This window comes from Ursus maritimus, unplaced genomic scaffold (genome assembly GCF_017311325.1).
Source record: "Ursus maritimus isolate PB19 unplaced genomic scaffold, ASM1731132v1 scaffold_25, whole genome shotgun sequence".
Classification (NCBI taxonomy): Eukaryota; Metazoa; Chordata; class Mammalia; order Carnivora; family Ursidae; genus Ursus; species Ursus maritimus.
In genome coordinates, this window is record NW_024425008.1 from 23,655,734 (window position 1) to 23,678,007 (window position 22,274).

General features: G+C 47.5%; 1 protein-coding gene across 1 annotated transcript; it reads right to left on the bottom strand.

Moving 5' to 3' along the window:
- Positions 1-611: 611 nt before the first annotated feature.
- Positions 612-20,589, bottom strand: CIPC (CLOCK interacting pacemaker). Its single transcript, XM_008699341.2, has 4 exons — positions 20,379-20,589; positions 13,825-14,012; positions 7,232-7,401; positions 612-4,208 (listed from the first exon to the last, which is right to left on the bottom strand). Exons 2-4 carry the CDS (start codon positions 13,958-13,960, stop codon positions 3,315-3,317), a joined length of 1,200 nt encoding a protein of 399 aa, XP_008697563.1. The 5' UTR covers positions 13,961-14,012; positions 20,379-20,589; the 3' UTR covers positions 612-3,314.
- Positions 20,590-22,274: the final 1,685 nt, after the last annotated feature.

Here is a 22,274-nt window from a genome sequence, read left to right on the forward strand (position 1 = left end):
TGAAGAAAGAAATCATTGGATTGTATCCGACTCTCAGTCCTCCCAACCTACCCAATGTAAACCTCCAAGACACCAGGGAACACTGGACTATGCGTTTGCCTTAAGATAGCCTGCATTTCAAGTTCATACAGTTCAGTATCTAATCCCAACATTCCCAAGTAACCTGAGTACATATATTCGAAACTTAATTCAAATGCAGCTGAGCCCTGAACAACATGGGGCTTAGGGTTCCCCACTCACCCCCCCCCACCCCCACCCCCCTGCCGCACTGCCCTCGCAGTCAAAAATCCAAGCATAGGTTTGGACTCCTTAAAACCTTAAATACTAAAAAGCCTATTGTTGACCAGAAGACTTACCAGAACGAAACGGTCGAATAACACCTGTTTTATATGTTCTATGTATGATACACTGCATTCTTAAAATGACCTAAGCTGGAGGAAAGGAAAAGTTACGAAAACCGTAAGGAAGCGACATGTGTAGCACTGTACCGTCCTTCTCAACAGATATCCATGGAGAAGTGGTCCCTTCAGACCCATGCTGTTCAAGGGTCGACTGTCCTACTCTAGATTTCCCTTTGTTTTTTCAAGCACTTATAAAGCAAAAAGGCCGAATAGTTTTCAAGTAAGGGACTTTTATTTTTCTCTGACATTTCACAGTCAATTTCTACAAAACTTCATACTTCCTCAAAAGAATTCACATTTGGTAAATAAATCTCTACCCTAAAGAAGTCATAGCAGGAAAAACACTTCAATATATGCACTAGAGTTACTTTTCTGTTGAAGGAATCATAGTAAAGTCAGACAATACTATAATCAATAAAAAGCCACGTGTAATAAATTACAAATGTTATTAAACTCCGTTCCCATAACCAGTTCCATCAGCAGCTTTTTCTAGACTTGTCTCACCCCCGCCAACAAAATCACAAAAGTTCTCTTTAAGTGTTCGTCTGAACTAAGAATTGCCTCACTTCCAGAAAACAGTGGCTCTGCCACGGTACTTCCTACCAGATCGAATCATGCCCGCTAAGACCATCGCTACTTACAGCCTCGTGCAACCCACGGAGCTCCTTCTGGTCTACTCCGAGGTTCCTCCATTTGCCGATCTGGCGTCTGGCCCCGAGTGTCTGGGAGCCTCAGTGGACCTCTTCTTCCAAGAACTAGCTTCCCTATTTGGCTTCATCTGCTCACAGCTCCACGAGGGAAAGAACACCCATGCTAACAGCCTAGAGAGACTTCCAGCACGAAGTCACACGATGAGAGAGGAGCCGGGAGGTGCTGCTTCCCCTGCCACTCAGCAGTGTGGATCAATGGTGGCTTTCATCATCTTTTACCATAACAGGAAGGGAAATGCAAATCTTAATCTAGGAAGAAGAGTCCAAGAGGCTGATAGTTCCACAGAGGGTTTTTCCGATGGAATAAATTTGGTTCTCAGCAAGTATGTTCAGATTTTTGACGCTCAGTAAGACTCATGACTGGCGCCCGGGCTGTTCTGAGTGCACCTGTCTTTGTAGCTTTGCTGCCAAATACTTGCTGCCAAAAAGGAAGCTTCCCAGCATGGTGTGCAGAGCAGAGCTGTCGTAGCACCACACACATTCAGGGCAGGCAGAGGGAGTGGGCCAAGAGGAGAATATTCAAAGGAGCTGAGAGTCTGCTTAAAGACACATTTGCTGGGATTTTGAAACTCCTTCAGAAAGCACATGGCAGATCATCATTCTGCACTGATCAGAGAGTGCAGAGATTTTACCAAGCCAGGTCTGAATTGGTCATATCTAAATCATACATGTTTAATAACAAAGTGGGGGCGATCTGAAGCCCGGAAATCTAAAAACCATGTGACAGTTGTAACTACCAGGTAAATGTGAGCATTAACTTCTGGCCTTGGTGAAACTTCCAGAGCATTTTTCTTTGCAGAAAAGGTGAAACTGGTCATACAGAATTTCTTATTAAGGTAATTTGTACGGAGATTTTCAAGAGGATGACATTTTTTAATGAGATAAAAAGTCTGAAATGGTACTACTCAGAAATCCCATTTACCTTTACCATGAAGCTCAACGAATCGGTATCATCTGGAAATTGGACCACACTCTCCATTTCTAGACGAACTTCAAATAACCAAACCCACACCTCTGGCTTTGCTGCCGACATCCAGTGCACAAAGGAAACGCAGAAGACTCTGCCCCGCCAGTGCTCCATGGCACTGTGACATGCGACAAATGAAAACTTTGGACAGGCAAAGAAAATCAGTACGAAGGATGGTTTCCAACGTTTTGGGCTGGTTTCCAACGTTTTGGGCACTTCAACGTCATGACCTCAGGATGATTTTAATTCAAAGTTGATCAAGCTTAGTGATCACTCCTTTCCTCTTTTACAAAAACAAAAGGGGATTAAAAAGGTGGCAGCAGGGTTAACTTACATTCTCAGAAGCCACAAAGCTATCTTTTGAGATTTTCACACATAAAACAGGTTGCATTGTTTCGAGAGAGGGGGAAAAAGCATAAATTTCCAGAATCCTCCAACTCCCAACCAAGAGATGCTGGCCATGTCTACTTTCTTCAGAGTCTAAGTCAAAAAAGCAATTCAGCAATTATAATTCCAGATGGTACTGAATCCATTCCATACTTTACAAATCTGAAGTATTTTGCCTACCAGTTTAAGTGAAGAGAAATCTGGCTTGTGATTAAAGTGTAAGAGTTCAATGGTGCCACCCTCTCCCCTCGACTTTCCAGTTCAGGAAGCCAGAGCGTCACATGATGAAGCACTTGCGACCTCGGCCCAACCTGTGCCCGCGGCACTTTAGTGTTTGCCCAGATGGCGCGATGCCTTGTGGAACGAATGCAAGCACGCCTCCTCTCTCTCTGTGACTAAGACATTCAAGGGAAGCTCCACAAAGGGATCCTTCTGTCACCTACTCCCTGGCTTGACAGGTGTCACTCTGCGTGCTCCTCCCTATCACCCACTGTACCCTTGATCACAGTGAGTGTGTGGGATGGTGGGAGGTGACAGCCCCAAGAGCCCCACACAACCATCTCTCCTGCTTCGCCCCGTGACCCATCTAAGCACCTGCAGGCTAAGGAAAGGGGACTCGAGGGCGCTCCGCATCTGAGGTCCTCAGAGGCACGGGGCCGTATGTAAACTGTGTATAGACCACAGGTTAAGACAGTGGCCAGGTACTGGCATGTGGCTTCCTAAGTGAACTGCCCAAGAGTTTTAAGTGTGGAAGGAAAAGCTCTTACATAAGCTTTGGGAAACAGGATTTAGAAACAGCCAAAGAGTTAAAAAGAACCACTCAAGTAACAGGAAAATCTGCTCTCTGGGTTACATGTCTGGAGGGTCGGAGAATGCTTCTAGGTCACTGCCCGTATGCCTAGACCCCGAGGTTAAAGACGCCTGCAGCTTGGCCCAGGCCTGAGGAGCCCTGCTCTTGGTGGCCTCGATGAACAGCTGGGTCTGCTCCTTAAGCTGGTCTAGCTCCACCTGAGTCGCCTGGTTCTGGCGAATCAACTCCTTGGTTTTCAGCGTGATCTCCAGCAGACCGGACTTGTGCAGGACGACCAGGGTATTCTGAAAGCGCCTATGCTTGCTCTGCCGCTGCTCTGCGAAGAGCTCGGGGCTGCGGCAGAGGTGCTCGGCGGCCCACAGGGGCGAGCTGTAGCTGGCCGCCAGCGGCGAGAGCGGAGAGCTGCTCTCTAGGCCGTGCAGCGTGCTGTCTGACGCACAGACAGGACTGGCGGGGGAGGCAAAGGTCAGGCTGGGGGCTTTAGCCACGTGGCTGCTGGACACCGGCTGAAGGGACTGTGGACTCCCACCGGCCACCAAGGAGGGCACGCCCTGCAGAGCGGAGTCCTCGGCAAGCTTGGCCCCGGGGGGTGCCGGCGCCGGGGGGCTGGGGGGCACGGCGCCAGGCTTGGTCGGCTCACTGGAAGACAGGCTCGGCTCAAGTCTCTTGGCACAGACTTTCTTCTGCATCCCGCTTTCTCCTCTTTCTTCTGGGCTGAGGGAAAGGCCCCTTTTGCCTGGGTGGGGGGCTATTTTGGTGTAAGAATTTAGAATGGGCAAGTAGTTCCTGGAGTCCGACTTCTTGTCGCCGGCGTGACACGGGCTCACGGGAGACGGCACGGGTGGATGAAGGAACAGGAGCTGCGGCTGCGCCGAGATCACTTCGAAGGAGGGCTGGACGGTCCACGACTGGAGCTGGGATGAGCTGCTGCCCTGCACACAAAGGAGAAGAGCAGCACGCTGCCGTTACCTGCCGAGGAGAGGCGCTGGAAGCTTCTGTCAGGTACAGAGCTTCCCTCACATACGGGTAGTCCTTCTCAAGAACATGACTGGAAAAGTGGCCTGGAAATCCACCTGAGTCTGAAATCAGTGGTTTGGGGTTGTTTTTTTTTTTTAACCTTTCTTAAGGGAAAACTGAAGGAACTCTATTATTTTTATTCAAGTGTTATCTCTCAGAAAGAGAAACTGCAGGAAGGTGAAGTAATGACAGGGTTAAGGTCACAACGGAGGCAATGAAAACATGGACAGTACAACGTCCTGACGTAAGTTGAAATGTGCTCAAGGCTATAAATGTGTCTTTACACCAAAGTCTGTCTTCATTTAGTTGTATCGGGGACCTCCTTCACCTGAAAATGAGGTTCGATCAGAGAGGTACATATTGTCGGGGCCCCTGTTTTTAAGTCGGTGACACCCAGTAACCAGAAAGCCATTCAAGAGAACAGTGCTTACGCGGTGCCCACCACGGGCGGGCACCGGGTGACGGTGCAAGTGCGTGCTCTCACTTCACCTCCCTAACGCCCATGAGGAGATACTGTTTCCTCTCATAAACGAGAAATGGAGGCTCAGTGGAAAGTGGAAATAACCTGCTTTAAGCCTCTAAGCTCCTAAGCGATGGAGCTAGGATTCCATCCTCGGTCTGACTCTCGAACCCATCCTAACCATTCACTATTCTCTGCTTTTGTTACATTACCCCTCGATTACACATTTTTATTCTTAAAGTATTGATTCAGATGGAAGTCTAATAAAGAAGGGCATGGCTACTTGTCTCCAGTATTTAAAAGCCAGTCCAGTTCCAACTCGGTCCCGAAGATATGCATGTAGATGAGGCTAGCAAGAGAGAACCCGACAGAGGTTCTTATCCTCAGTGGGGTCATTTGAGTGACCTGAAGCTAGGGACTCTCTTCCCGCATCTGCACACCATACTGCACACACTTCAGGTTCTTGGATGCCTGGCTAGGAACTTTAGGCCAAGTTCAACTACAGTTCATCTGTACAAAGGCCAGGATGACCCAGAGAGCCCATTCTGGAGGCCGGCTGGTGTTTGAACACACCCTGGGATGTGCATAAGCAGGCAGTGCCCAGCCTCATGACCACACTTCCTTGTCAGAGGCCCCAAATTAGGGGTCTTCTGAAGTAGAGACCAGCCTAGCCCACTCAGTCAGGAGCCAAACTTCGGGCTAGCCCCCTAGTCACTTAGGCCATAAGGACAAGACCTACGAGGAAAAAGGATCCAGAAACTATCTAACTCATTGCTCTCCCAAGATGATTTCAGTGGATTGTTCTTAATAATGCTGCTGTATGCCCACTGCCCTCATAGATACTCTGCTTATTTGTTCTAATCATTGGATTTGACAATGTATTATTCACACTGAAATCATCTGAGGGAACACGGGACAGGATTTTCGGCTTGGATAGGCTCTCAGAATCATTTCACATAAAGCCTTCATGTGAAAGATGAGCAAACTGACGTCCACGGTGGTTAAGTAATGATGGGCAAGACCACACGGTTCGGTGGCAGAGAGGGAATCAGACCCTCACAAGAAAAACACCTAAAAGCAAGCAGCAATAATCAAGACATCACACAATATGCAGAGATTTTTTTTTTTTAAGTGTACAATTATTTTAATTTTAGAATGTGCTGGATTCAAGCATGTCTGAAAACACAAAACCAAACTCCTGGACTGCTCCTCTAGGTCAGCCTGCCCCTGAGCCTCCAAGCTCCTGATCGAGCCTAGCAGCCTTCCTTCCCGGAGGTCTTTGTCCTAAAGAACGCCGCTCTGCTGGAAAAGCCTACTCATTCCTCAACTGCGGGCTGCTCAGCCCTCAGGAGCTGCCAGCCTCGCCTCCAACAAAGAAGGCACATAAACACAGACAGACACACAAGAGAGCAAGAAGGGAGCAGGAGACGAAGGCAGGGAGAAAAAGAGCTGGGAGGGAAAAGAAAAAAAAACCCAAAAACCCAAGAAGCAAGTGGCACGGGGGGGGGGGGGGGGGGCGCATGTGGGCTCCATCTTGTGTCTTTATTTCCTCTCTTCAACAGGGACAACTATGCTTCCTCTGCCAAGGAAAAATCTTCAAATTCTTTCCCCCAAGTCATTAGGTTGCCTTGGTGAAAATCAGTTTGTGTTCCTCTGTAGTAACGAGGTAAACAGTTCAGACCTTAGGGGTTCCTGTCAGACTTTCGCCAGGTTCTTCTACCTAAGGTGGGAAGGTCAACACCACACAGCCAGATTTCCAACTTCACTAGCTGCAAGCAGCCTCACGCAAGAACCGATATGCTTCAGAGCAAAGAAGGGTAAGGTTCAGTGTTCTTTAGCCAAGTTCGTACGACTGAATTCTCTGTTTCAAATGCTGGGCTGAGCTTACATTTTCATTTCTAAAATCTTCTTTTCTTTCAAATCCAGACAATAATCACATCATATGCATAGTTACATAAAAAAGCCCGAACCAGGGCATTTTTCAATTCCACAACAATGCCGTGTGGACTCTACTGGGATAGCCATACCCAAACCAAAGAGCTGCTTTCTCACTAACAACATGGCTCTGAGAGAACACGGAAGTTGCCTCTACTGCTCAAATAAATACATCCTACATCTCTCAGTTCAAGGGCAACTCAAAAAGAGATTCTTCTGTTTCTACCCTCAATTCTGTCACATGTTAGAATGTACCATGGAAGTTACATTTCTGCTTCATTCCTTTATACATGACTAAAGAATTCTGGGGTCCCTTTGGACAAACCAGGAATACAGAAATAAAGCAGTCCTACTGTCTGGAAAATGGGAACACGGGTCATGATTACTGCACTCCTTCTGAAAACACTGTACAGAGCATACATCAGTGTGGTTCCAGTGGTCTGCTTCTAAAATCTCTCCTTGATGGAGAGGGAGAGACACTGTACACAGGGAGCTCAGGAACTTTAACGTGCAGACACATCAGGAGACAGCAGTCCTCCTCACCTGTTTGACCAGTACATTCTTCATGACAACCATCGGGGACAGCGCGGGGAAGGCACTGCCCGCGGTCTTGGAGTTCTGCCTTGGCCTGTCTTCTCGGCTCCAGCCTAAGGCGCTCAGCATGTCCTCGGACTCCATCTGCTCTGCCGAGCTCAGACACTCTGAGCTCCCATCTGCTGGGCAGAAGAATGGTCAGTTTGCATAGGCTCTAGGCTAGGGGCTAAGCAGACCTTCTAAGGAGTTAACGGACTTCTCGAAATGGAATGAACATTTGTGATATATGTTTTTGTGAATTTTTCTGAATGGGTCTTTAGCTTTCACTGTATTCTCAACGGAATCCACCATGACCCCACCTACCACAAACGATTACAAATCACTGCCCTAGGACAGCAGACTCCCTTTCTAACTCTACTACAGACAAAAGCTTGCATCCATCAGGGTTTATGTGAAAGTGATCATCTTCAGTCTACTGGAAAGACAGGGTGAAGGTTTCAAAGTCAGATCATTACTTTCAAGAATCTGCTGCTGAGAGGGGAGGGGGAGCGTGTGTGTGTGACCTGCGGCAGGATTTAGACCTCGAGACGCTCTGGGCACCACAAGATATAATAATAAAAACAAAACCAACCTGTAAACTTCAAAACTTATATCCATGCTGAAATTTAAATAGCTCCACCCTATATTTTCTAAGTGCACAATTCTGGGTATGCTCATCAAAGCCGAAATTTAAAATGTGTCTGTTAGCCCCTCCTACGAAAGAGGTGTTGGTACCCTAGGTGCACGCTGAGGGTGCCTCCTGGGGATCCTACACGATGGGAGATAGAAAGCTACTCTCTGAGGTAAAGAAAATGAGGTTGCCCCATGTGAAATGCATACGAAAAGGACTTAATAAGCCACCTGCTAGAGTAAACCGAGAGACTGCTCTGACCCCGCTGGTGCGGGTCTGGGAGTACACTAAGGGCTCGTCAAGACTCTCAGAGCAGTCTGGCTGAGGCAGAGCGGAAATGGGACTATAACTGAAATGAGGGTAACTGTCAACACTTGCATTTAATCAGAATCTCCAGTGATGTTTTTTAGAATTTACAGATGTGGGGCCCCCCCCCAATCTACTGAACGACTTATCTGGTGCCCAGGCAAGTGGATTTTTCATAAAGCTCAAGGATTCCGAATATGCACCTCTAGTGAAGAACCAGGGGCAGAGACAAAGGAGCCCAGAAGCAAAATGCGTGTCTAGCGCATGGATCTTGGTTTCTAAACGCCACTCTGCACAAAAAGAAAAAACAGGGATCCTTGGAGAAACAGGTGAGTTCCAGTCAAGTCCTTGGCAGTGAAAAGTACAAGATGAGCCTGGACATCTTATTGTCCCAGAAAACAAGGAAGTGCTCAAACACAAATGGGGTCAAGTCGAAAAGACACAGAACTATCTAGAAGGAGCTCCCACTGGCCAAATGTGGGACAATTACATAGGACTGACAAACCGAATTACAAAAGAATTCCATGAATCCACAGTGGTACTCAAGGAGGTACCACAGCGGTACCCTGCTCTACAGAAGTGTCAGCTAATAAAGTGTGCACGGGATGATAAACCAGATCAGCATTTTTAAGCCACGAATGGAGTAACCGATTCAGGTAAGGATCGTCAGTGGTTGCTAAAACCACTGGTCAACAGTTTTTGGGAAACAGGATAGTCACACGGTGTCAAAGTATCATCCCATAAATTATGTACTAATTATAAAGAGAAAAGGGTACTTCTACAATAAAGAAATCCATGCTTACACATTACCTTAACCACGTGATCAGCCAGGGCATCACCAACAACAGACAAATTAGGAGTCTCATTATGTGCTGCGGTGGCAAAGATGTAACATCAAGAGTGTAGTCCTCTGGTCAAAAGAAAATGCTTATCCTGATTCTAGTAGTGGGGAAACTACCAGAAAAATCCAGAGTGTGAGACATTCTTTTTTTTTTTTTTTTTTAAAGATTTTATTTATTTATTCAACAGAGATAGAGACAGCCAGAGAGAGAGGAACACAGCAGGGGGAGTGGGAGAGGAAGAAGCAGGCTCATAGCGGAGGAGCCTGATGTGGGGCTCGATCCCATAACGCCGGGATCACGCCCTGAGCCGAAGGCAGACGCTTAACCGCTGTGCCACCCAGGCGCCCCAGAGTGTGAGACATTCTACAACAGGCCTCATTCATTCAAAAATGTCACCGTCATTAAAGAAAACAAAGGGAAGAAGGGGAGGAAGGAAAAGGCAAGGAGAGATGAGGACACTGTTCTATGCTGTTCTAAACTAAATCAGGCTAAAAAGGACAATTAAATGAAACGCACAATCCTCAACTGAACAAATTGACAAAAAGACCAACAGTTATAAAGGACATTATGGAGACAAGAGGGGAAATCTGAATATGGACTGTGGCTAATTAGTAACGACATCAATGTGAAAATTCTTGGTTATGACACTGATGTTGTAATTATACAGAAAAATGTTATTCTTCCAGGAGATTCGTACTGAAGTACATATGTTTATATATAGATCTATAAGGTGTGAACAGAAAGAGCTGTGTATGTGTACAGAGAGATGAAGCAATATGGCAAAATGATACCACTCAGTGGGTCTGAATGCAAGACGTCTGTGAAATTCGTTCCATTTTGTGTAGATCTGAAATTTTTCAAAACATAAAGTTGGGAAAACAACTCAAGTGGGAAGAACTACCTTGGTTTTACAAACCCCATCACGTTTCAAGGTCGCTGGAATGATAACTCAGGCACTGACGAACGCCCTCCCTGGCCCCTGGCCCAGAAGAGGCCGGAGGCATTCATGGGGGCCGCTTTCTGGGGCAGGACGATGATTTTTAATCCCACCTTATGTGTGAACAACACAGTGCTTCTTAAAGCACTTCGACAGAGAGAATAAGGCGCCCGTCAGAACTATCCAGACTTTGGGACATACTACCAAACAAGTGGCCTGACAAGGCTGAGGTCATTGGAAGGCATACCGAAGCGCCAGCATCCTGGCAATAACGGGTGGTAGGATTACGGATAATGTTTAGTTTCTTGTTTACATGTTCCTAAATTTCGAAGCTTCTACAATGAGCACGTATTACCTTCGTGATATGAAGAAGAGATGAAAAACAAACATGATATTAAAAGAAAAAAAAGAGACATTAGGCCTACAATGTTTCCCAAACCAGTCTGATCACAGAAATGACCAGACACACGTGTAAAAGGCAACAAAACCCACCTTTCAGGCCCTCCCGGAGACCTTCGCTATCGTAATCTCCAGGAGAGTCTGGTGATCAGTATTTTTTTTTTTTTAATTCTCCCTCAGAGAATGAACCCTGCCCCCACCTTGATCTCAGACTTCTAGGCTCCAGAACTGTGGGATGATAAACACTCTGTGTCAGCCATCCGGTTTGTGATACTGTTATGGCAGTCCTAGCAAACTCATACACCATCCCAACCAATAAAAGTCTGACTACAATAACCTCAGCTTAATCCACGGCAATATTCTTATCATTCAGATAACAGGAACTGCACACGTCTCATGTGCCCCCCTCCCAAATTTCAACCATAATCTTAGCCCAGTCCCTGATGAGTATGGGCCAAAGGTCGGTATATACGGAATGCCAAAGCAAGGGAATCTTGTGGCTGTCTCATAGAAAACACCAGAAAGTGTGGACAGCCACACCAAATGTAGATTTTTTTTTAAAGATTTTATTTATTTATTTAAGAGAGAGAGAGACAGCGTGCAAGGGAGAGCGCAAGTGGGGGAGGGACAGAGGGGAGAGGGAGAAGCAAACTCCCCGCTGAGCAGCGAGTCCGATGTGGGCTCGTTCCCAAGACCCTGGGATCATGACCCGAGCTGAAGGCAGACACTTAACCGACTGAGCCACCCAAGCACCCATGTAGATTTATTTTAGTCCCCACACAGAGTATTTTCACTCCAGTGTAACAACTGTGAGTATCTCAGCCAAAGTGTATTCCCCATCACTGACTACTTCTGATAGGTTACTGAACGAATAAATGAGCTGGATCTAAAGAATTTCATCAGAGCTTGCTACTTAAGTACTGGGCTATAGTGTCAACGGTAGGGCCTCTGGAATCACACATCCTGGGCCTCAAATCCCATCTCTACCATTGACCAGTTGCCTGATCGTGGAAATTACGCTATCTTTTTTTTTTTTTTAAGATTTTATTTATTTATTTGACAGAGAGACAGTGAGAGAGAGAACACAACCAGGGAGAGCTGGAGAGGGAGAAGCAGGCTCCCCGCTGAGCATGGAGCCGGACGCAGGGCTCGATCCCAGGACCCTGGAATTGCGACCTGAGCCGAAGGCAGACGCTTCATGACTGAGCCACCCAGGTGTCCGTAATCTTTCTTTTTAAAAAACATTTTAAAAAATTTTTAAAAGATTGTATTTATGTATTTATTAGAGAGAGAGTGTGTGCACGTGCGCGTGAGCAGGGGAAGGAGCAGAGGGAGAGAGACAAGCAGACTGCGCTAAGCGGAGCCTAAGGAGGGGCCTGATGCAGGGTTCAGTCCCACGACCCTCAGATCATGACTTGAGCTGAAATCAAGAGTTGGATGCTTAACAGACTGAGCTACCCAGGCCCCCGGAAATCATGTAATATTTCTATGCCTCAATTTCCTCATCTGTAAAATGGGGAACATAATAGTTACTTTCTTACAGGATAGTTGTTATGATTTACTTTCTGTGAACTACTTAGCATGATCCATGCCACGATGTGCTGTGGCTGGTTCCTACCAGCTCATACGGACTAACAGTATACATCTTTTCTAATTCCCTAAATCTTCCCCTCCCCACATTTGATAACATGGCATTAGTAGCTTGACATCAATTGGTCCTGGTGAGAGCGTATGCACCACGGAAACGGGCAAACATTATACATCAGGGGCTGGCTTGCCCACCAGCCATTGGTTATGCAGAACTTCTATGGTAACTTCTATATAAATGTTAACATCATTATTATTACTCAGTAGGTACTCCCACTTCCTTGTGAGTTTGAGAAGGCATTCTGCTAACTAAATGAGTAACACTGATGAGATTCCTTTAACAACTGATGACCTCAGGGGAATCAGGACATACCTGGGTGGTGGTGGTTGGTATTTTTTTTTTTTTTTTAAGATTTTATTTATTTGAGAGACAGAGCACGAGGAGGGGGGAGGAGCAGAGGGAGAGGGAGAAGCAGACTCCCCGCTGAGCGGGGAGCTGATGTGGGGCTTGATTCCAGGACCCTGAGATCATGACCTGAGCCGAAGGCAGATGTTCAACCAACTGAGCCACCCAGGTGCCCCTATTTTTCCCTTTTTATGTCACTTTGCATTTTATTTCTATTGTCAGTTTCCATTGAGAACCTTCTTGGACACTCTTCTAGGTGCCTGGGCTACATCAGTAAACAAAGAGTCCTGCTCTATAGGAGCTTATAAGTCTTTTTTTTTTTTTTTTTTTGGTGATCAGTGTTTTTAACAAGAATCTCAGATGAGCCTTACGATGAGTCAAGCTTGGGGAACAACGCTGAGAGAGAAGAAAAACCCAAAGGGCTAACAAGCTGGCCCTCCTTCCCTGAACTGTCCTTACTCTAATCCTTCGATCAGTTGGTACTCTGTTCCTCTCTGAGCAACAGTCTATTTATAATTTGGCTTCTCATGCAGCATGCCTACAGGGAGAAAACACACCAATCTAGCGAGGAGAGAGTTCTAATTTTCCTCACAGCTGCGTTTCTCACTATAAATTAATAAATCAACAAAATGGATTGATTAGTCTCTGTGAAGCAGGATAACATAAATCTTCCTCTAGGAGAGGGGCTCTACTCTCAGGATGCTCACCCAGCCAGAATCCCCTGGCATCATCTCTCTGCATCCTCTTGGCCAAAGACGTTGACACTAGAGCCACATTTAAGCCACTACCCTCAAACCTGGAAATAAAAGCACCCAGCACAAAATTAAAAGATTTGCTGTATAGGCAGCTAGCCCTTTCAGATAAGGTTTAAAATGAGCTAGTGAGGAAACCTGAAAACTGTTCTACTTGCTTGTCTCTAACAGAGTCTCCAGTCTGGAACTGTACTAGGGGTCTCATAGTCCAAATACAAAAATGCACAGATCCTGGCAGGGATGGGTTGTGGGGGGAACTGTTTTTAGACATGGCAAAATTACCTTCTTAGCGAGAACAGTTATCTTAAATGACACGCTACTTTTGTTTCATTTGCTACATGGTGACCCCGCGCAGTCATACTTTTCTTCCAGCAATGTAGCTGGAAAAGGAGCTAAGACAACAGAATGGTGAGTATTTAAGTATTTTTTTCCAGTAACCGCGTGCAACAGTTGGACATGTAAGATTTAAAGCTGAGAGAGTCTGAGTTGAAAAAAGACGGCTGATCATTCCTTCAGAACTAAGCCCCGGTGACTCTGACGGGTAGCCCCCCACATGGCTCCAGAATTACCATTTTGAGAGATCAGGTAGTTATTTATCACGTACATGAAAGCTTCCCACATTTATCACACAAATGAGTTTTAGGGAGGATGTTTTTCAGGCAAATCATTCATTGCGATGTGGAAGGAATAAGGTATCTTTAACCTGAAAATCCAGAGTCCTTATCTGACTCAGCAGCGGCCATGCCGAGTTGACGAGCCACCTTCTTCATCTCTGTGCCTTTGCCCAGCTTGGCCGAGAGTCTTCTGGGGCTCTCTCGGGACAGGTTTTTCCTCTCCATGTTTCACCGGGCTAGAAGTGGCTTCATCGGTCCTCCTTGCATCTGGGTTGCCCTGGGAGAAACAACAATTACGTAAGAAGACAGTGCCTGGAGAGCTGACACGGGTGATCGGCCGGTGAGCAAAGCGAGGGCAGAGAACACTGGCCTCGCCCACTTCCTCCGTATTTTCTCAGAGGCCTCCGCTTACACAGGCTTTAAGTTGGCTACACAGGAGAATGGTTTCCACCCAAAAGGAGGTTCACTGTCCTCTCCTGCCCTCAAATTCCATTACAAATTCAGGGCACACAAACAACGCTCAGTAGAAGCTTTGTAAACTGCTAACAAAGGCACACTTGATTAGGCTTTTTGGAAGGGGTAACTCCCCCCCTCCCCGAGGAAGGGGCGAGAGGTGATGTCCATCTTGGACAAGGCTTGCCTTCCCAGCATGCACTGGCAGGCTCCGGACCTGGTACCACCGCCCATAGGAGAGTTGCTCAAACTAACCTTTCACGGCTTCGGATGAGGTACCGAACAGAGTCAACACAGCTCCTCATATGTGCAGGCTACATTTTGGCTTAAAAAGAACTTTTCTGCACAAATAAGATCATGCATAGTAGTGCTTTGATTCTATACAAGTCCACACACAACATGACTGCTGTAAATGTCCTCCTCAGTTGCTATTCCATTTTACAGAGGAGGAAGCTGAGGCTCAGGTTAAGTGACAGTCATTTAGAAATAGTTATCCAAGGGCGTCTGGGTGGCTCACTCATTTGGGCATCTGCCTTCGGCTCAGGTCATGATCCCAGGGTCCTGGGGTCAAGCCCCGCATCAGGCTCCCTGCTCGGCGGGAAGCCTGCTTCTCCCTCTCCCACTCCCCTGCTTGTGTTCCTTCTCTCGCTGTGTCTGTCAAATAAATAAAATCTTAAAAAAAAAAAAAAAAAGAGGGGCAGGACGTGATCCTGGCGTTCTGGGATCGAGCCCCACATCAGGCTCCTCCGCTGGGAGCCTGCTTCTTCCTCTCCCACTCCCCCTGCTTGTGTCCCCTCTCTCGCTGGCTGTATCTCTCTCTGTCAAATGAATAAATAAAATCTTTAAATAAATAAATAAATGAAAGAAAGAAAGGAAGGAAGGAAGGAAGGAAGGAAGGAAGGAAGAAAGGAGTGAGTTATACAGTGCCCGCTATGAAGCAGGCATGGTGCTAGGGCCAATACAAAGTGCACAGAAGGGATATGGTCGCTAGCCTGCTGGAGCTCATGGTCTAGAAAGCCAGACAGATACTAATCAAGTAATCGTACAATTACTTAATCACTATTTTTTTTTTAAAGATTTTATTTATTTTGAGAGAGAGAGAAAGAATGAGTGGGGTGGGGGAAGGGGCAGAGGGAGAGGGAGAAGCAGGCTCTCTGCTGAGCAGCTGAGCAGGGAGCCAGATGTGGGGGTCAATCCCAGGACCCCAGGATCGTGATCTGAGCTGAAGGCAGACACTTAACCGAATGAGCCACCCAGGCGCCCCACTTAATCACTATTTTTGATAACTGCTGTGAAGGGGAGGGGCTAACAGTCTGGGGTGGGGGGTACTGGGCAAGGGAAGGCTTTCCTGAGGAAGTGACATGTAGCTGGGATCCAGAGGAGTTAGCCAGGGGAAGGGGGATGAGTGGGACATGGCCCTGTGAAGGCCCTAAAGGAGCAAAGAATCTGACACATTCAAAGAGTTGAGAGGCCAGGGAGGCCAGAGCACAGTGCAGGGGGAGTAGAAGGCCATGCACTTGTGCCTAGAGGGATTGGTGGGGGCCAGATGGACAGTGCCGTATAACACATGATCGATCACCATTTTCAAAGCATTTTAGATGCTGGACTAAGATTAAAATGCAGAGAGGCAAGAGAGGCACTGGGTTCATTCGGATACTACCACGGTAGCCCAGATGAATTAAAATGGTGGCAGTGGAGGTGGAGAGAAGGGAACAGACTGGAGATATATTTAGAAGGAAGACTTGATGGTGTTGGTGATTGCATGTTGGGAGGTAGATAGTGGGACCATTTCCTAGACTAGGCAGCCCAAGAAGGGCACAGAGGGACTGGGTGGCATGGTTAGGCCGGTCTAATCTTGGCCATGCAGAGAGAGGTGGCTGTGGTCATCCAAGTGGAGGTGCTGGGGAGGCTGTCACATGTACAAGTCAGGATCCCAGAGAAGCTAAAGAAGCCTAGACTTGCCCCAGTGACACACAACAAGCCCACAGCAGATCCAAAACTTGGCTAACAGTGCAAAGAATGAGACAAATGAACCCTTCTAAGGGCTGGCAGAGGCTGAGAACATTCCAGATATTTTAACAAGGCCATGTGAGTCCCCATGGAATGGCAGTGGCTAAGGATAGCATGATAAGAACACAAAGGCTATTGCAGGGATAAAGAGGACAGGGAAAATGGCAATGACGATGAAAACTGGGTAGGCAATAAGGTCTGAATGTTTGTGTACCCCCAGAATTCATATATTGAAATCCTAACCCCCAGAGAGGATAGTATTAGGAGGTGGGGCCTTTGGGAGGTGCTTAAATCATGACAGTGGAGCCCTCGAGAATGGGATTAGTGCATTACAAGGAGACTCCAGAGAGATCCCGTGCCCCTTCCACCACAGACGGACAGTGAACACTCTGTGACCTGGAAGATGACTGTGTTGGCCCCCCGACCTTGGACGTCCAGCTTCTAGAACTGTGAGAAATACATTTGTGTTGTTTATAAGCTACCTGGTCTGTGCTGTTTTGTTACAGGAGCATGAATGGACCAAGATACTCAGTATAAGCAATGCCTGGTAATGTTTTAACTCACAGTCCACTTACGACTCCATCCATTGTCCTTCTGAGTGGAGAGAAACATGAGCGCCCCGCCAAAGGGCACTGTATTTGGAATACCCTGAAATGCCAAGTCTGAACACTTCTCTAGCAGAGGATATAGTGAAGAACATCGACTACTCCAGAAGTAGAGGAGCGATTCAAGATAAAATTAAAGACGAGGATATTTACAAGCATCCTTGAGCAACCCTGTTTTCTTGCTCACACTTTTGCATGCAGTAGAAGTGGACTAAAGGGAACTTATCTGAATGAGATTGAATTTTAAACACAACTCCAAGTAAAAATTACTTGGTAGCCTACCTAACTCATTCAAGGGGACTGGCTTTCCCATTCAATCCATGTCAAACGAAGCACTCTTGGTCACAAGTTAAGTTCTATGTGCATAAAGGATAAACAATGGCACTGCCTCATCTCGCATAGCACAATGGAGAAGCAGTGCCTCTATTGAGTGGCTATGAAATCTGACAGCATGAATAATCCAGTTTAAAAAGGAGACCAAAATGTAGAACTGTATCTCTCATTAAATCAGGATCCTTTTGTATGGAACCCAACAAATGTGCACAGTTTCATCTTCCTGAGTAATACCATCGAAAGGCCACAGGAAGCTTCTTCAAACGGAAGGAGGTGCAGCTGGTGGACGGACAATCAGACTCAGGCAAGTCTGACCCTGCTGTTGACTTAGGTCAGGAAGGTAGCTCTCATGTTCGCTGCAACTGATTGAGTGCTTGGCAAAGTTTTCACATTATCTTACTAGATATGAATTATTTTACGGGTATTTTAGATAAAGCATCCCAATTTAGTCTACAGTCCTTTTGATAAGACAACAAAAAAGGTCTTGCTACCGTTACTAAAGTATGGTCAACAGAACTACAGAAGATACACGGGACTTTTCTGGCTCATTGAGAATGTGCATAATTGTGGAATCAAAACACAAACGTTGACTAATAGGTTAAAGGGAGAACAGATGCAAAAATGTTAAACCCTAAATTGGTGGCAGTTGGAAATAAAGAATGCATAATCCACTTTAGAAGAGCAAACAGACTACTTTGGATGTGGAAGTGACTAAAAATATGAAAGCCTCTGTCCGAAGTAAAGTTCTTTTTAAGCAACAGAAAGCCTTAGTGTCTTAGGAAGATGGGATGGACAACGAAGGGCTACATCACCCTGCCTTGACCTCTCTTGTTTGAGAGGAGACACACCGCCTTCCCGGGAGTGGCACTGGGGACATCAATTCAGCAGTGAACAAAAGACCCACGCAGGCACAGTGGCATATGAGGCCCAGGACACGAGAAAAGCACACAGTGATGGCATTTACCACCACCGCTCTCAAACCCAGAGCCACGCAAACGGCAGTCTGAAAACCTCAAGATTTTTTTCCTCCTCAATATTATTTGACAATCAAGTTAGATGCTCATAAGCTGACTAGCGGTTGAAAACGGGTTACTAAGCTCTTACCCACCATGCCATCTCCTCCTTCCTGGCACAGACTGGAAACCACTAATGCTGCTTTACAAACATCTGAGATCCTCACATGCCTGACTCTCTGTTGAAAGGACCCCAACTTCAGCTCCCCGAGACTGTCAGAATCGACCCTAACTGGGCCTCTTCTACGTGCATATGTGACACATTGTCCAAAACATTCCCAGAGGGAATAGTACACATAAAACTCATAATGGAAAGTGAATCAATAGAGAAGTTTATATAAATAGGTATAACATAAAATTCTAGCAAGTGTTCCACAGCACTTGGCTCTTCTATTTTTACACTCCTTACATGAGAGTCTAGTTATCTATCTCCTCAATCTCAAAAGTTTTTTTTAAATCTTTGCAACCTCAACCCCCAACAACTAATGTGTGACTGCTCAACAGAATAATACATTCCAACAAATCTTCTGTCCTGCTGAGTCTCGCTGACAGCCTAGCAGCTTAGCTGTCACTGAAATACCTGAACAGCTTGAAGGTCAAGACTGTGCATTTCCAAACACCATGGTCATCTCAAGATCTAACTTCCAGGTCTGGTCTCTTGCGGGAAACAGGTATCTCATCTACCCCTGATTCTAACGTGAAACCTCAGGGATAAATCCATCAACCGGAATTAAAGGTTGCTAACCCACAAACAATCTTCATGGAGATTTAGGCTTATGACAAAAGGGAGACCCAAGGTTTACAAGGAAAGGATCTGAAATGCTGCTCTCAGATCTTTCCTTTTATAGACTCTTGGCAACTTTCCCCAGAGCTCAAGTTCCCTTTAAAATGTATCACGTGGATAACATGCGTGCACGGACAGAGGTGTGAGGTGAAAGCCCAAGCAGAGGCTTAAACACAAAAAAGCACAAGGCCATAGAAATTAAGACCTTACCACCCAGAAAATCACGAGTAATCCCAGTTAGAATTGGAAATACATTACTAGCTTTTCCTTGAAGCTATTCTGTCTTGGTCTCCATGCGGGAGATACCATTCTGGGGAAATGTCTGTGTGCTTTAACAGAGGGAAGACCCCCCCCCCAAGCCTAAATCTCAAATATTCATTTTCCCCTTTGCATCCATTTCCATTCTCCAACTTGGCTGCAAATTTATGCCAAAGATCCTGAACCCCATTTCTATACAATGTCCTCTGTTTGGAACCAGATATGGCTCCCTCCATTTTCCTCTTCCAAAGAGGAGATAAGATTAGAGAAATTCTCCAAATCCCCAGCTTCCAGAAGGGTTCACAGTAACAGTGCCCACCTCCCCATCCGCACTGGCCCACGCTGCATCTGTGCCAGCCAGCAGGAGCACCCTCCAGGCATCCACCAGCCTGCCAGATCAGCAAGGCAGAACTGGGCAGACCCTAGGACCGTGCTGTGACTGGCATACCACCAGACTCCCAGGGCAAACGCCCAGGCAATGGGTAATTGCCAGGACTTGGGCAATAACAAGGAGCCTGACTGCGGCCTGTGCCCCGGGCCTGGAACAGAACTCCCCGAAACGCACCCCCTAACCACTAACTCCTTATTTGGCACTGTGCACACCTTCTCTCCCACCTCCCCACGCCCTGGCACCATACCTGGCAAGCTGGCCACCCAGGAGAAATAACCAGCTAAGTGGGTGACAGCAGGTCTCTACAAAAGACAGCACACCTGCGTCCCGGGCCCAGGACGGGGCACTATGTCCACCTCCAAGCAGGAGGCCCAGGAAGCTCACCGGGTTACCTGCCCCGCCCCCACTCACCTGCCCATTCCCTGCCCCTCTCTCAGAGCCCTGCAGGCCTGCGGGCTCTCCGCCGCTGCCCAGACGCCCAGCAGGGCTAGACCAGGGCTCACCCGCCCTGACTGCGTACCCCACTCGCTCCCCATACAAGTCCCCTCCCCACACACAGCCCCCAGTCTCCCGAGATCCCCTCTCCCACGCAGCCGCGCCCCTCGCAGCAAAAGCAACCAACTAAAAGGGAAACAGACGCACCGCCTCCCGCTCCCACCATTTGGCCCTCTGACCCCCGAAAGTCCTGTCCTCTCTCTTGCCTACGTCGCTTCCCTTCTCTCCCCTACTCCTGCCTCCTTTCTCCACGCTCCCCGCGCGAACCCTCTGCCCACGGGCCCAACCCTCCCTCTCTCACCTAGGGCCGAGGTCGCCTCTCCACGACCGGCCCCGCGGGTCAGGCGGCGCATGCGCGAGCCCGGCCCGGCGGCTCCATGACAACCCGGTCGGCGCCGCGTCTCAAGCTATTCCCTCCGCCAGCTCCCACCTCCCGCCTCCCGCCCCTTTCTCCTCCCTCCGCCTCCGCGGCGGCGGTCTCCGGCCACGTGACTCGGCTCGGATGACCCGGCACCATGGAGACTGTCGACGGTTCTCCTAGAAGGGCCCTCCCCACCGGAAGGCGAGGCAGGCACGCCTCTCAGGGAGGGGCGGACGTCCCTAAGAGGCCTGCGCTCTCTCCGCGGAAGGCGGGCGTCTCTATGGTTGGTTCCCCGGGCTCGCCGCCATTTTGTGCCGGGACCTTGAGCGAAGAGCCGCCGGGGCACGGCTTCGAGGCGGGGTTTTGAGGAGCCACGGGTGGGCGGGCTTCTAGCAGACAGGGTTAGGAGGCGTGATTCTGCTGCGGGAGCGGGTGAGGGGTGGCCGGGAATGGCTCTCTCGGTCTGTACGCAGAGACACCCTTAGGGTTGGGGACCGGAACAGGCCTGCTGACGTGCACGTGAGGCCGAGGCGGTGGCGTCCGGCGTAGGACGGCGGGCGGGCACCCTCGCCGCGGTCTGGGCCTGGCGGAGGCGTGCCCCAGCGCCCCGCCGGCAGCTCACGTTTTCGCCACGCCTGCCGCGGCGGTTGGCTGGCATTCCCGGCTACGTCTCCAGACAGCCCTCCACGAGGCAGGGACACAATCAGTATTTCTGTTGGATGGTTTCACGTTCTTTGATGTCTGACTCCCATTGTCCCGTGCGACTGTCCGAGCTGCCTGGTTTAATGTGGATACTGTCTCCCCTGCCAGATTTTGGTGAAGTGTCACAATGAGCACACCTGTAATAGTTAAAGAAAAAGGGGTTGGGATCAATTCTCTTGCAGCATCGGATGAGTGAGGGTTACTAATTAGGTTAGAAAAACGTCCTTCTCGGGTGAATTTGAAGAGACCGACAGGTGGAGGCAAGTTCTAGAGCTGCCCTGGCCAGTCCGGTAGCCACTAATCACTAGGGAGTATTGAACTAATCAAAATACAGAATTTCAGTTTCTCATTTGCACTAGCCACGTTTTAAACCCTTAATGACCACATATAACTAATGGCTACCTTATTGGACAGCGCAGATTATAGCACATTGTCAGTATACACAGAGTTGTATTCGACCGCGCTGATGTAGATCACGGGATGGGGAAATCGCCCTGTGTTGGTAATCTAAGTCTTTGTAAGCACTGCTAGGTCATGGTTAATCACGTTAGTCCTCTAGACACAGATAATGCTAATGCATTATTGCATATGAATGTATTTATTAGCATAAGCCCCACCAACAAATAATAATTGAATGCCTACAGCATGTAAAGCTTTTGTTGAGGGGATGGAGGGAATGAAAACAATAGTTAACAATTACCAAGTAATTAAGAGCCAGGCAGCTTTACATGCATTGTCTTAACGATGCTTCTGCAAATTTATGAGGTTGGTGCTAGTATGGTTTGTAGTTGATAGATGAGAGCGCTGAGGTTTATGCTCATGATGACACAAAATACGAAGTCCAAGATCTTAACCATTAACCCTACTGCTTCTTTTGGGGGTGAAATAAAAGAGTTTTATCTTCAGATAACCTTAGAATCTGATACGGGAAAGACATGCTCTAATAAACTATATGAGAATGTGGTCAATGCCAGGGGATTCTGAACATAATCTAATTAATAAAATGAAGGAAGAAAAAAATAGCCTTCAGTTGTTTGTTGGAGAAGGAAGAGAGGGTAAAGCTTTAAGAAAAGCTCGTTTTACAATAATGGAAGTAGATGAGGGCATAATGCATACCAGACAAAAGAGAATAAA

Bases quoted from the DNA above. Each gene is read 5' to 3' on its own strand.
- CIPC (XM_008699341.2), bottom strand. From the start codon at position 13,960: ATGGAGAGGAAAAACCTGTCCCGAGAGAGCCCCAGAAGACTCTCGGCC. The intron at 7,402-13,824 runs GTTAAAGATACC...TCTGCCCAGCAG, and splicing joins TAAGGACTCTGGATTTTCAG to ATGGGAGCTCAGAGTGTCTG. The intron at 4,209-7,231 runs GTGAGGAGGACT...CTTTGTGTGCAG, and splicing joins AGAATGTACTGGTCAAACAG to GGCAGCAGCTCATCCCAGCT.